The 15,239-nt window shown below is 36.2% G+C and overlaps 1 protein-coding gene across 2 annotated transcripts in view; it reads left to right on the plus strand.

Annotated features, from left to right (window-relative positions):
• Positions 1-13,313, plus strand: part of CWC22 (CWC22 spliceosome associated protein homolog) — a 61,324-nt gene extending 48,011 nt beyond the window's left edge. For both annotated transcript variants that reach the window (XM_070475933.1, XM_070475934.1), the window contains 6 exons: positions 2,436-2,513; positions 3,147-3,299; positions 4,865-4,992; positions 6,699-6,800; positions 6,900-7,117; positions 11,850-13,313. In XM_070475933.1, coding sequence (XP_070332034.1) covers positions 2,436-2,513; positions 3,147-3,299; positions 4,865-4,992; positions 6,699-6,800; positions 6,900-7,117; positions 11,850-12,418 — 1,248 coding nt within the window. In that variant the 3' untranslated portion in view covers positions 12,419-13,313. The remainder of the gene's footprint in view (positions 1-2,435; positions 2,514-3,146; positions 3,300-4,864; positions 4,993-6,698; positions 6,801-6,899; positions 7,118-11,849) is intronic.
• The last annotated feature ends 1,926 nt before the right edge of the window (positions 13,314-15,239 follow it).

Genomic DNA, 15,239 nt, shown 5'->3' on the forward strand with positions numbered 1-15,239 from the left:
GGCCTTTCATTAGATAGTTTTATAAGTAGATTATCAGCTTCTCGAATAGCACTGTCCAATAGATCGTTTTGCAGTGATGAAAGTATTTGTATTCTTCCCTTTTTAGTACAGTGGCCACTATACTGGTCACATGTGGTTTCTGAGTACTTAAACTGAGACGTATGACTAAGAAACTAAAATCTGAGTTTTACATAATGTTGAGTGATTTAAAGTTAAATAGCTCTGTATTGCTGGGGGCCGCCACACTGGAAGCACAGTTGTCAAGTGTTCTGTGATGCTTCAGGGCTCCCCTTCCTCCCTGCACATGGATCAGTCAGTTCACTTCAATTCAGTCGCTCAGTCGTGTCCAACTCTTTGTGACACCATGGATTGCAGCGCACCAGGCTTTCTGGTCCATCACCAAGCTTGCTCAAACTCATGTCCATCAAGTCGGTGATGCCATTCAACCATCTCATCCTCTGTTGTCCCCTTCTCCTCCTGCCTTCAGTCTTTCCCAGCATCAGGGTCTTTTCCAGTGAGTCAGTTCTTTGCATCAGGTGGCCAAAGAATTGGAGTTTCAGCTTCAGCATCAGTCCATGCATTGAATATTCAGGACTGATTTCCTTCAGGACTGACTGACTGGATCTCCTTGCCGTCCAAGGGACTCTCAAGAGAGTCTTCTCCAACACCACAGTTCAAAAGCATCAGTTCTTTTGCGCTCAGCTTTCTTTATAGTCCAATTCTCACATCCATACATGACTACTGAAAAACCATAACTTTGACTAGATAGACCTTTGTTGGCAAAGTAATGTCTCTGCTTTTTAATATGCTGTCTAGGTTAGACATAGCTTTTCTTCCAAGGAGCAAGCGTCTTTTAAATTCATGGCTATAGTCATCATCTGCAGTGATTTTGAAGCCCAAGAAAATGAAGTTTCTCACTGTTTCCATTGTTTCCCCATCTATTTGCCACAAAGTGATGGGACCTGATGCCATGATCTTAGTTTTCTGAATGTTGAGTTTTAAGCCAACTTTTTCACTCTCGTCTTTCACTTTCATCAAGAGGCTCTTTAGTTCATCAATTTCACCATAAGGGTGGTGTCATCTGGATGGTGTCATCTGGTGGTGCACATGGATATTTCCAGTAAATGCATATGGACCTCATTTTTAAAAATATGTATAATAATTACATATTAATAGATTATATCTCATTATCAAAGGACAAAAATGTCAGAATTCCTAATTGAAAATATAAAGGTAAAATAAAAGTGAACTGAAAGAGTATATAGTATAGTATATTTTATAGGCTTGCTTTCTGTTTATAGAAAGCAAATACATTACAGTTAATGTATTTATAAAAAAAATTATTTTTAAACTTTCTGATAAGTTTTGTAGAAAAATATCTTTAGTCAGTTTAGTAGTACTCAGAATTAGGGTTAGGGTTATTCTCTTTTTCATTTTGTCTCCATTGATTTGTCCATATTTCCTGAGTTTCATCATCTATGAAATTGCTGTAATTGATACATATTTCATTAGGGTTATTTCAGGAATTAAATAATATTTATTCATTATAAGTAATTTGTGATCTTGGTATTTTCCGATCTTGGATTAACTCTTGCATTTCATAGTTCAACAGAATTTTCACAAAGGAGTTTTCAAGGCACAAAAATAACTGATTGGACAGTGTGTGGAAAGAGCAGTTATGGAATGATTCCATCTATTTGTTTAGATTCATCTGTGGACAGATCTATATGCGTAACATTTATTTTGAGGCTAAAAATCTTAGCCACAGAGGTCTTTTTTGTTGTTGTTCTTTTAAATGTATTTTCTTATCAACAAGGCAGTCATTATCTTAGCATTGAAGTTGTGCCCATTTATGCTCTATAAACCCACTCCAGTACTCTTGCCTGGAAAATCCCATGGACGGAGGAACCTGGTAGGCTACAGTCCATGGGGTCGCAAAGAGTCAGACACAACTGAGTGACTTCACTCACTCACTCATGCTCTGTAAAGACCCACCATGTTTTGCCTTTTCCATACTAACAAGATATATTCTTGATGATTCGGTTTAAATGTTGTATTGGTGGTTTGTATTTAAAAGATTTCTGTATAGAATCTTTTTAGAATGCGATATATTTAGTTTCTTTTTGTTGATGTATTTGTTTCCTCTACTAGGTTTTCTTGAAGTGGTTTATGCTTATATGAGTTTAGAATTTTATAAGCAGTCTAATTAGCATAAATGACATGGAATTTCTGTTAGCCAAACAGAAGACTTTAAAAAAACTATAGTCTTGACATAGATTGAATTTTTTGTTTTGTCTTCATAACTCAACTTCACCAAGTTTTATGTTTTTAAAACCTTATTTAAAAATTCAGGCTATCTTTGTCATATTGATAAATTATCACACAGCATGGATTCGTTGTGTTTTGAATCATTAATGTAATTTTTTTCCAAACAGAAAGAACTCTGCAACATGATACTTGATTGCTGTGCCCAACAAAGGACATATGAGAAATTTTTTGGCTTATTAGCGGGGGTGAGTTCCGACCTCATTTTTCATGTTGGATTTTGATGAAATCACAAGGGTAATTCTGAACATGAGTATTGTGAATTAATGTGTCTGCTTTGTTGCCTGGTTTAATATACTAACATATCTTTGCTGAAAACAAATCGTTCTTCTCTTCCACAATTTTCCCAATCTCTGTAGCTTCCTCCCTTCCCACTTCCAATTTGTAGTTCTTTAACATTACGTATCATTCTTCCATAGCTTTGAGGCATTCTAATACATGCTTTGTAACAGTTTCCCAAAGAGAACAATTAAATGCTGTCTTTTCAGAATTTCACAGCAGTTTTTGGTCAACTACATGTTCAGACAACATAAATAAAACATGAGCTAAAATAATTTTTTTGAATCCAAACTTAACCCATAGAGAAGTATATTTCTCATATATAAATGTGTGTATCTGTGGTCAGCCATGTGTATAACTCTGTTTTAGCATATAAATCCCAGGTAGATAGTGGTGGTATAAATTAACTTCTTTTTTAAGCATTCCATTATACAGCAAAGAAGATTGATATGATATACAAATACTTATTAACTTTTGATTGAATAAAATTAGGATTTAATATGCTCATAATGGTGTTGACATTTTTATTTTTAATTTATTAGCGATTTTGCATGCTAAAAAAAGAATACATGGAATCCTTTGAAAGTATATTCAAAGAACAATATGATACCATCCATCGCTTGGAAACAAACAAATTGAGAAATGTTGCTAAGATGTTTGCTCACCTTTTATACACTGATTCACTTCCATGGAGCGTAAGTACATGAGTTAATATTTGTTCTTCTTTGCTAATCCCCTGTTATTCCGAAATAAATATTATTAAGTATAACATAGCCATACTTTTCCAATGTAGGCAGTGTACTTTAAAATGACATGTGGAGCAAACGTCTACTATAATGGCACTCTTTGAGGTTATATTCATATAACATGAGATCAAAAAGCTAACTTAGTGTATGAATGTAAGAAATAACATTTTGAATGATATTAATAGTCTAAATGTTACAGTGCTTTTTGAAAGCGATACCTAGGAATGTTTTCAGAACAAACATAGTTTTTTTATCTTCTCCGTGTGCATTCATGTGTGTGCACACTCTTATCCATGTACAGCACAGTTTGGTGGCACATGATCCTCTGAGTTACTGCCTGTTTCCTGATGGAGTAACTGTCAGAAGTTCCTCTGGTAAGGATGTGAGAGAAATGACTGTTCTGACAGGATGTATTTTTCTTAGCCAGCTCTGAGTTGTATAAGTGTTTGGGAGGAGTTCCTGTAGTCATAGTTAGAACAAGGAAAGATACTCTCGATGGGGAGATGTACTCTGGGTTGGAATTTGAACTGCATTCAGTAAGCTGCCACTTAATTGTACAACCACTGTTCATTCAACAACCATTTGTTTAGTCACCAACTCTGTGCCCAGAAGGAGACACTGGGCTTCCAAAATGAATTATATATGGTCCCTGCTTTCAAGGAGTTTAATACCATATAGCAGAAGAGGTAAGATGCCCATGGTAATAATGCAGAATAAAAGTGGTAGATTAGGCTGAAGGAATTGAAAAATTCAAAAGAAATTATATCCAAGAAGAGAGAGATCATATTGTAGAATACCACAACCCAATGGTAGAATGAAGCAGCATTGTTGAGCTAATAAACATTGGATAGATTTTTGTAACACTTTAAGTACTAAGTATGTCCCACTACTTTTATAGGCATTTATAAGCTAACCTAGCAGGCTATTAAACTTTTTTACTTTGTTTTTTTCTTCCGTCTCTGGGAAAATGAAACCAAAGTTTTAAACAATTGAAATAGTGAACTCCTGGAACACATGATCCATTAAAAACTGGAGGTTGCTTTTACTTTTTTTCACCCTAAAATATCTGTCTATGAGCTTTAGTTTTTAAGCCCTAGTCTTACTATGCTGAACAAGCCATCATTCTTGGTCTTTACCCTTCTCATGTACATGTATGCACTGGACATACAATATGATAACATCCATTTTGATGACTAGGTTTTAAGAGCTAGTAATCTTAGCATTATATGCTAAAGACAGTATTCCTCCCTGCTATAAAAAGCACATTGCTCAGGAAAGAGAATGAACTTTACTTCTGTAGCATCTTAACATTTTGAAAATTTGTATAGAAAAGCAGTCTTAAACTTTCCCAGGTAATAATATGTATCAGCATAATGGAAGATATTTACAGATAATTCTTATTGAAGATAACAAATCATAATTTCAGGAGACACTGAAAGTTAGAGATACTGGTCACTTTGCCTTACCTTTTGAATACCAAAATAATAATGTCTTTTTTTAATTGTAATTTTTAGGTTCTTGAATGTATAAAACTGAGTGAAGAAACCACTACGTCATCCAGTAGAATTTTTGTGAAAATATTTTTCCAAGAGCTGTGTGAATACATGGGTCTTCCTAAACTTAATGCAAGATTAAAGGATGAGTAAGTTTATTATTAAATTTTAAATTAAACACTTTTTATTCTTACTTTTATTCTCCTACTTTAGCAACCATAAGTCTGCTGTTAGTTGTAAAAGTATGTGTTAAGTCCTTAGGACATTCTTCATCTGTTAGTCACTGCTCTGAGTCTCGTGTTCTGTGTGACAGGCGACAATGTGAAACTTCTAATGATCATTTAGTTCAAGTAGAGAAAACGCAGATTTCATGCCTCTCTTAATTTAGTTAGAACATGCAAAATTATTTTTCCATGCTGACTGGAAGTTTCCAGTAATGAGTATTTGTAGTTTTATTTCATTTTTACCCTACGGTTGAGGCTTAGAATGATAATGTTTTATTATCAGTGGATAATTGTAAACATATACTGCTGACGGTCAGTCCTATAAGTCATATAACTTTTTAGATTATTATGCGGAACTCGGGCTTTGTTCCAGTACCATTATGTAATCCCCATCCCAACTTTCTTACTTCGCAGGTATTCAGATTGCATATTACCACTTACATTGACTTCCACTCCGTTCATACTCCTGAAATCCTTTGAGAGTGTTCTCAGTGATCACCTGCCAAGTCCCCCAGTCTTTCACAGTCCTCGTGCCTCTTGACCTCTTGGTCTCACTTACACTGTTGACCGCTTGCTTGCTGACTCCTCACTTTATTCTCATTCTGCCTTGCTCCTCCCAGTCTCTCTTCTTTGGCCTGCCTTGCTTATGTTCGCCAGAGGTCTGTCCTGAATTCTACATGCTCTGGGTCAATCCATTTGCTTCTCTTAGCTTCATATCCTTATTCATTGGTCCTTGTCTACTTGCCAGGCTCTGGGACTCCTTCTCCAGCAAGATGCACTCTGACTGCTCAAACATTGCCCAGCTTATTAAACAATAATAATAAGCTGATTCATCCCCCCTTACCTCTATTTCCAGAGCTGGGAATTCCTTCTCTTGTTCTGACCAGCAAACTCTTAAGCATTCTTCTTATATTGTTACCTTTTTCTATGAAAGATGGTTTTTCCTAACTCCGCTGCTTAGTCCACTGAGTGTGTCACTCAAAACCACGTGATATTGCTGTTTTTCTATTTGTTCCCCTCCCGAGAAACAGCAGTTCCATACAGTCTTCACCCTTGATTTCTCTTGACTGCTTTTCCCCTTCTGCCAGTGCCTTGCACAGTACTATGTAGACATGAGTGTGTGTATGTACACCAGAGGAGGGCTTTTTTTCCTTTTTTTTTCACTTTTCTGTACATACACTCAAATATAAATACACATATGTATCCATAGATTTTATGTGTTATATATGTATAGCTATTCTGACTGTATATGAAAGTTTTTTGTTAAAAAAAACCTCTCATATAATTATAGAAATCAATTTAATTTCTTTATTTTGGGCCACACCTCGTGACTTGCGTGATCTTAGTTCCCCTATCAAGAATTGAACCGGAGCCCGTGGCAGTGAAAGTACTGAGTCCTAACCAGTGGACCATCAGGGAAATTACTGGAAGTCAATTTTAGTAAACTGTGACTTGACCCTACTCATGTCATTTAGATAGCATGCAGCCTGACCTAATCGGTGATTTTTAAATCATTTGCTTATATTTCATTTACTAATTTAATATATAGAAATTCTGAAAAATGACTGTATGAGGATTTTGCCTTTTTATCTCTAGGCAATCTGTTCTCTTTTGTTCATTTTCTTTTTCAGAACTCTGCAACCATTCTTTGAAGGATTATTACCCCGAGATAACCCAAGAAACACTCGATTTGCCATCAACTTCTTTACTTCTATTGGGCTTGGAGGTTTAACGTAAGAATTATTATCAGAGTTTTATTCAACTTACTTATCTCAAACTTATCTCACAGTTCCTTTGAGGCAGAATCTAACAGTGGTTATGTTTTTAATTAGGGATGAATTGCGTGAGCATCTCAAAAATATACCAAAGGTCATTGTGGCACAAAAACCAGATGTTGAGCCAAATAAATCCTCCTCCTCTTCCTCTTCCGAGTCCTCCTCCTCAGAGTCTGACTCCTCTGCCTCTGATTCAGACAGCAGTGACAGCAGTTCAGAGTCTTCTAGTGAAGAAAGCGATTCTTCATCCACCAGTAGTCAGAGCTCAGCCTCAGGTACTGAAACTCGTTTATAATTGATCGTGCTCTTTTCTAACAAGTATGTTGCTGGTGGTGTTTACAAGGGAAGAGAACATTTGATTGCTTATTTATTTTAGAGTTCACTTGTTTAAAAGCCACAATTAATAATATAAATGATCATCTATCACTGTTGCAATCTATACTGAATTCATTATTTATAATGTTAGGATTATCTTTTGTAACCCTCTTCATCAAAATGAAGATACTCCATTGGCAAATATTTGTTTGAGTGCTGGCTGAAATGCCTTTCATAATGTCTGTCATCTGCTTTGCAGGAACTTTCCTGATGGTTGTATTTTAAAGAAATTTTAATTTTTTAGTATTAACAGTGAAGCCTTATGTTAGTAATTGACACATACCACATATTCAGTGCATGCTTTATAAATGAACAGCTGTGTAAATTTTCATAGACAAACCATATCCATGTAGCCAGGACCCCAGAAACCTTCCCTTGTTCTCCCCTGCTCACTACCTCTCCTCCCTTCCACTGGCTCATGGCAGCTCCTGTTTGATTTGTAATTCTCTAAACTGGTTTTGCCTGTTTTTAACTTTGGAATTATGTATTATGAACTCTTATGTCCAGTTTATCTTTCAACTTTATGTTTGTGAGATGCAGCCATACTATTACATTTAGTTATTTTTCATTCATTCTCACTGCTGTATAGTTTTTTCGGTATGTATAAGTATTTCATAGTATATTTAATGTTTATCCTTTTTACTCAATGGAAATTTAGATTTATAAGTAGTGTTTCCGTGAATGCTATGATGCATATCTTTTGGTGACGTGTGTGTGTATGCGTATGCACATTTCTGTTGGATATGTTCCTGGAAGTGGAATCCCTGGTTGTAGGGTGTGTGTGGATACTGCTGAACAGCTTTCCAAGTGGTTATTCCAGTTTACACTCCCACCAGCCATGTATGCGGCTTCCCCAGTGGCTCAGCAGTGAAGAGTTTGCATGCAGTGTAGGAGCTGCAGAAGAGGTGGGTTCCATCCCTGGTTCCAGAAGATCCCCTGGAGGAGGACATGGCACCCACTCCAGTATTCTTGCCTGGAGAATGCCATGGACAGAGGAACCTGGCGGTCTACAGTCTATAGGGTCACAAAGAATCGGACACAGTTGAAGCAACTTAACATGCAGGCAGCCACGTATGAGAGTTACAGTAGCTCTCATCTTCAGTAACATTTTAACCATCATTTTTATTTTAGCCATTTTGGTGGGTATGCAGTGGTATTGCATTGTCATTTTAATTTGCATTTCCTTGATCACTAGTGAGGCTGAGCATCATTTTGTGTATTATTGGCCATTTGAATATTTTCTTTTTGTTAAGTGGCTATTCCAAGCTTTTTGCCTCCCCCCACCCTTTTTTAATTATTTGTCTTTCCTGTTTATTTATAAGTGCCTTTATGTATTTTGGGTATGTCTCTTTTGTCACATGTATACATTGCAGATGACTAGCCGTGTTCTTGTCTCTTAAGCCCTGTGAGGCTACCGGAGCTCTGCCGGTTTCTTCCCTCGGCAACAGCCCTGAGTCAGCAGATGCTTGCAGGAAGAAGGTGACATCAGCTCACTTCTCTGTGGTTCTGCCTTCTCTTGAATCTTGGCCCTTCTATCCTCCTTTTGTTTTTGCCAGCCCACTGGTGTCTTCTTTACTTTTTATTTTAAAATGATTTTTGACTTATCAGAAGATTACAAAAATAGTACAGAGTATTTCCATGTAGCTTTTACCCAACTTTCCCTAATGTTAATATCTTCCATAACTATAGTTCAATTATCAAAATCAGGAAATTAACATTGGGAAAATACTGAATTTCACCAGTCTTTCCACTGATGTCCCTTTTCTTGTTCCAGGATCCTTCTTGCCTTTAATTGTATTTCTCTTTAGCTTTCTATATAACCCGTGATAGTTTCTCTCAGGCTTTTGTTGGTTTGAATGGCTTTGACCCTTTTCAAGTCCTTGGGTCACTTACTGTGCACATTGTCACTCAATGTGAATATCTGTCTGATGTTTTCTCATGATTTGAATGAGATTATTCATTTTAGGCCAGGGTACCATAGAGATGATGTGTTGTTCTTACTGTGCCTTATTGAGGAGTTGATAATATTGATATGTCTTGTAGGTGATATTAACTTTAATCACTTGGTTATGGTGGTATCTGCTGGATTTTTTTCATGGAAACCGTTTTTCTGTATAAATTAATGTTAAAGGGAGATAATTCAGTACAATGCAGATCTCTTTTTTTCTCCTCTTTCAGTCTTCTGTTTTTTGCACCCATCTTTGGATCTTATCTGCAACACTTGTTACTGTAATGTTTGCCAAATGGTGGTTTTTCTATTTGTCTCTTTTCTTTTTTCTACGTTAAATAATGAAATTTCTCTTGTTAGAAAGAGTTGTGCCCCTGCCTTTATTTATTAATAGTGTTAATTATATATCAGTGTAGACTCATGGATATTTATCTTATTCTGTGGGTTAAAGTCCAGTGCTGTCATTTATTTTCTTGTCCAGATCATTTCAGCTTTGGCAATTAGAAGTTCCTTCAAGTTGACTCCTGTGTTCTTTTGACACACTCCCATCCTTTTTTTCTTGAGCACTTCCTTCCTTATAGCACCTTCCTTATAGCATCTCAAGTTGTTTCAGATTTTTAGTGCCTTTAAATAGCGGATGCTAAGCTTTTATCAGGCATTTCTAGTTGTTTTCAGCAACATTACTGGTCTTTGACAATCTTCTTCATCTTCCTTAGAAGAGGAAGTGCTGTAGTAAAGTATTTTTTCGAATATGCCATTTTCTAAAAAGGTCTATATTGTTTTCCCCAGGATCAACTCTGCTTTCTTTCACCATAATATCTTAATTTGAATAAGAGATAGTCTGATTGCCCAAAATGCATGTCATTTCTTGGTTTTTTAGTGTGTATTTCAGAGAGGCAGCACTTCTCCTCACAGCCTTATTAGTAGGTTGGTCAGGCTAGTCTTTACACACTTGTTTCTCTTCAGAGCGTTTTACATACTATGTGGCATCCAGAATTAGGGGACTCTCAGTGAATTATTGGAGAAGGCAGTGGCGCCCGACTCCAGTACTCTTGCCTGAAAAATCCCATGGACGGAGGAGCCTGGTGGGCTGCAGTCCATGGGGTCGCGAAGAGTCGGACACGACTGAGCGACTTCACTTTCATTTTTCACTTTCATGAATTGGAGAAGGAAATGGCAACCCACTCCAGTATTCTTGCCTGGAGAATCCCAGGGATGGGGGAGCCTGGTGGGCTGCCGTCTATGGGGTCGCACAGAGTCGGACAGGACTGAAGTGTTGCCTCCCGGTCCGGTGATTTATATTGTTAGAGCAAGGTCCGGTGATTTATATTGTTAGAGCAAGATTCCATTTACTCACAGGAAGTTTTATTCTTAAGTTGAAACATACTAACATTGTTCATTTACCATTCACCTCTAAAGAATTTGTTATTTCATGGTATCTGTTTTGAGAACAGATGATAACACAGCATGAACTGCTGCAGTAAGGAAGCTTGCTAATTCAAAATTAATTTGCCTCATCATACAATTTCAGTAGAGAGCTCTCAGTTTTATTAACATATTAAATAGCATAAAAACAATATGAACTTATACCAAATTAGAAAATTGTAAAGCAAACACCAGAGAGGAAAGTGCATATTATTGTAGGACTCAGGTTTTGGTGTCAAGAAGCACAAGTGTGGGATGCAGAAGGGTCAGAGAGAGGCATTGATTCTGCACAGAGCCAGATGGTTTCTGCTTGGATTGCTGTAGTTCAGCAGAACTGCTTGATAGGAACCAGAGAAATTGGTCCTTTGTGGAAAACCAGGACCCGTGGTTTGCCACGGATAGGCATTTGGCAGGAGAAATAGACGCTGCTACATTTGAGTGGAGGTAGGACAAGGATAGGCAACTTTCCACCATATTTTCTTTTTCCATATGAATTTGACAGAAATTGTGGTTATCTCAGTACTTTTGATTATGTATCCAAAGCAGATAACACAAAGTGGTTAAGTGTGTTTTATAGCTTAAAATGGGTAAGATATTTCATTCTAATTAATATTTATATTTGTGGACAAACTAATAAAAGTTTCGAGGCCTTAGAAGAGTTTTCTTAACAATCAAGCTTTTATGGCTCTCATAAAGCCTATGATTAGATCTCAACATAGCTTCTCTTTGCATAATTACCACTTCTCTGGTAGTAGGACTGTTATTTCTTGTAGGCAGAGGTTTGTATTTGAAAAATATGTATTCCTATTTTTACACAAACCCAGTCATCCCACTCAACCCACCTTTTAGGAAGTGATGTTGCTGGCATGTAGGATCACTGTGTTTTAATTATATATCATATCTGACATTATATTTCATACAACATAATGCATATGGGCTGAAATTTCTGTTTTGGATAAAATTTGTAAGTGGAAATGTACCACTTTAGTCATTTCATTAAAACTTTTACATTTGCTGCACCTTATTTTAAAACATTTGTTTATTGTTTTAAGGATCAAAGCAGTTACTTCAGTAACTAATGTATTATATTGTATATGCTTAAAAATTATGTTTTTTGTATACTGTTCTGTGTCAGATTTTGCAGTCAATTTGACTCTTCATCCAGTTTGTCTGAATTAGTAAACAAACCTATAATGTTTTTTCAGTTGTGAAATTGAGATTAAAATATAAGCTAACTGTATTTCATTTTACACATGCAGCTAAAAATGTAAGAAAGAAGGGGCATGGGAACCACAGAAGTAAAGAAGTAGATAAATTGATCAGGAAACAAGAATTGAATGATAGAAAACAAGAAGAAAGGAGGCCAGAGCATCAGCACCAGGAGACAAGGACTGAGAGAGAGAGGAGGTCAGAAAAACCCAGAGAGAGAGATTCAAGAGGCTCTGGAACAAAATATGCTTCAGACAGAGGGATTCCTTCTGAGAGAAATAGCTACAGCAGAGCCATGCATGACAGAGACCAAGAAGCACTCATGGATTTGCAACATAATCATGGGGATCCCAAAAAGAAAAGAGAGAGAAGAAATTCTTTCTCTGACAATGAGCACAGACATCGAAATAGAGACAGTGAGAATTTTAGAAGGAAAGATAGATCCAAGTCAAGAGAAAAAAATAAAAAACATTCAGGTTCTAGAAGTGATGAAGATAGGCATCAGAACGGTGCTGAGAGGCGCTGGGAAAAATCTAGCCAATACTCTGAACAATCCGGAGAATCAAAGAAAAATCAGGACCGGCGAAGAGAAAAGTCTCCAACAAAGCAAAAAAAATAATTCTGCAAAATCACAGAAATTGAACATGCCTTATATTCAGTTGAAACAAATTATTTTTTACATCCATTGACAAACTTTGTAGAGAATTATTGTATAAAGTACTGGTTTGTATTTGTACATTTAAAAAATGTTTTCATATTAATATGTTGTATAATTGATACATCTCAAGGCCTTCTACATGAAATTATTTGAGAAGTTTCACCAGAGAGGGTTATAATTCTTGCCTATATTTTGTTAATAAAACAATCAAATGCTCATTGAATTGATGATTTTTTTATCAACAATTTTTTTTTCTGATAATGTTTCTGTTTATAGAATTATTATAATGAATTGTTAGTGGCTTTTTATTTGTAACTGAAGACCAAAATAGATAAACCTTTTTAAGGTTTTTGCTTTGTTAATGAGATACTGTAAACTTTTCTTAGGAGTCATGCTTTTTTTAAAGTAGAGGAATTATTTTAAGTTTTATTTTATATCTTTAGCAAAATATGTATGTATAATTTTTTTTCAGAAGTGTTTCAGTGAAGCTAGGTGTATGTTAGGCTGTAAACAGATATACAGCTATCTTATTTAATAATTAGGACTTCTTTCATTGATAACATTTCTTTCTGGACTCTTAGGTTAACTTTTAATTGAAATTCTTTGTGATTAGTGCTTTTTCTCAGCCTTGAAGTTCTATCACTGTTGGTAAGTTAATATGTATTTAAGTTTTAATGTGGATTAATAGGTTATTGGAAAACATGCAGTCATGAGAAACATAGGCAAGACCAACTGTGAAATAATTTTACTTTTTTTATAAGAATTTTAGGGGTTGCTATCCTTGTAACTCTCACCAGTTACCATGTGACCATATTATTTATTACTTTTGAAATAAAATATTGCCTCTGAAATTTTAGATTGGCTGACATTAAACCTCATTTACTAAATAAACTATTTGTACTTGCTCACCTTAAGAGTATATAAAATCCATTTTAGCCAGTGTCCAGATTCAAGAATAATCTTAAACCATTTTAAAAAATCAAACCATTTTAAAGTTTGGCTTTGGGGCATACTCTGATTTATTTAAGAACTTGAGTACAGGGGCTTCCCTGGTGGCTCAGTGGTAAAGAATCCGCCTGCCAATGCAGGAGATACGGGTTTGGTCCCTGGTCCTGGGAGATCTCACAAGCCATGGAGCAATTAAGCCCGTGTGCTACAACTATTGAGCCTGTGATCTAGAGCCAGAGATTGGCCACGACTGAGCCCATGTGCTGCAATTACTGAAGCCTATGTGTCTAGAGCCTGCGCTCCACAGTACTAGAAGCCACTGCAATTTGTAGCCCACACACCACAATAAACAATAGCCCCTACTTGCCACAGCTAGAGAAAAGCCTGTGCAGCATCCAAGACCCAGCACAGCCAAAATAATAAAATTATATATTAAAAGAAAGACTTGAGCATAAGTACAATAAAGTCCATGTCGATAAAGACATACTATGTTCTCTTCCTCCTCTCCCCCTGTCCCCTGAGCATTAATTGAATATGGCAGTTTGGAAAAATTAACTGTGGTGGTTAGAATCACACCGTAAGTTGTGATTAGAATGGACTGTCACAGATGTACATTTCACGGAACTGTGAATCTCAGCAAATAGGATTTAAGGAACATACAGCCTGTAAGTCCTAAAGGAAATAAATGAGTTAATTTTTTTAACTTTATTATCTAATTATTAGGTAATTAACATTAATCTTTAGAGGTGTTAACAAGGAAAATGGACTAGAAATTTTATTTTCTCATTATTTCATAATTTCTAAGTGTAAAAATGGGAAACCATTCTTTTTATTGAGTACTTAAGACCGTAAAGAGTTTTTAAAGTAGATTTTTTTTTTTTAATGTAACTTTTATTGAACTGTGTTGCCAAGTCTGTTCTAGGAATTAGAGATAAAACTGTGAAGAAAACAAAGTCTCAACTCTTAGATAGTATCATTGGGAAAGAGACCAGCAAAAGACAATGAACAAAGAAATGTAAGTGTACCCAGTGGTAATAAATGCTATGAAGAAGAAAGGAAAGGAGAGAGTATGATAATGGAGGCGGACAGAGGGTGATGATTCTACCTAGGAAGGTTGGAGAAGATCTCTCATAAGGTGGCATTTAACTGAGGCAGAAGGAACTGCTGAGGCATAGATGTTTATTTATAGTAAATATTGCCTGGAAATTTTTGTTAACATTTCCTGTTCTACTTAGTTCAGCTTTTTTTGCTCCTCAGTATTTTATTAATATTTACTCTTACAAAAGCAATTAATGGAACACCTAACTGCCTTCAAGCAGAGGTTTTTAAGAGTAAGGGAGTCATATCAGGGCGTAATAGGTAAGAGCCTAGGTAAAGAAGACACTATCTGCCTTCTGGATGCATTTCTGCAGCATCAGATATTTGTTCCCATCCACTGCTTGCCACTCAGGCAGATTTCCCACTTTCATCCTTTTTAATATGCAGATAAGAAATTTATTTGTTATTCCTAATATTTTATTTCTTAGGATTAATATTTTGTAAGGGCCAGCTGAGTTACAGATATTTTGCATGCATTGCTCATTGTTTTTCAGCTTCCTTGCTTCTCCTCATCCGTCTCTACCTTTCACATCCCTAGCCACCCACCCCCATGGTCATCTCCTTCACGTAGACTTCAAAATCCATACAACCTCTGAAACCTCTCCTTCAAGCCTCACACTTTGACCACTGCCCATCCAGCTCCTCTGCTTTCATGCTGCTATCCTAGAGTCTTTTTACTTTATCACGTTAGAGTTCTTGACTTTGGTATTGTGTTATCCCACTCCCTCATTTCTTC

The sequence above is a fragment of the Odocoileus virginianus genome, chromosome 13 (assembly GCF_023699985.2).
Source record: "Odocoileus virginianus isolate 20LAN1187 ecotype Illinois chromosome 13, Ovbor_1.2, whole genome shotgun sequence".
Taxonomy (NCBI): Eukaryota; Metazoa; Chordata; class Mammalia; order Artiodactyla; family Cervidae; genus Odocoileus; species Odocoileus virginianus.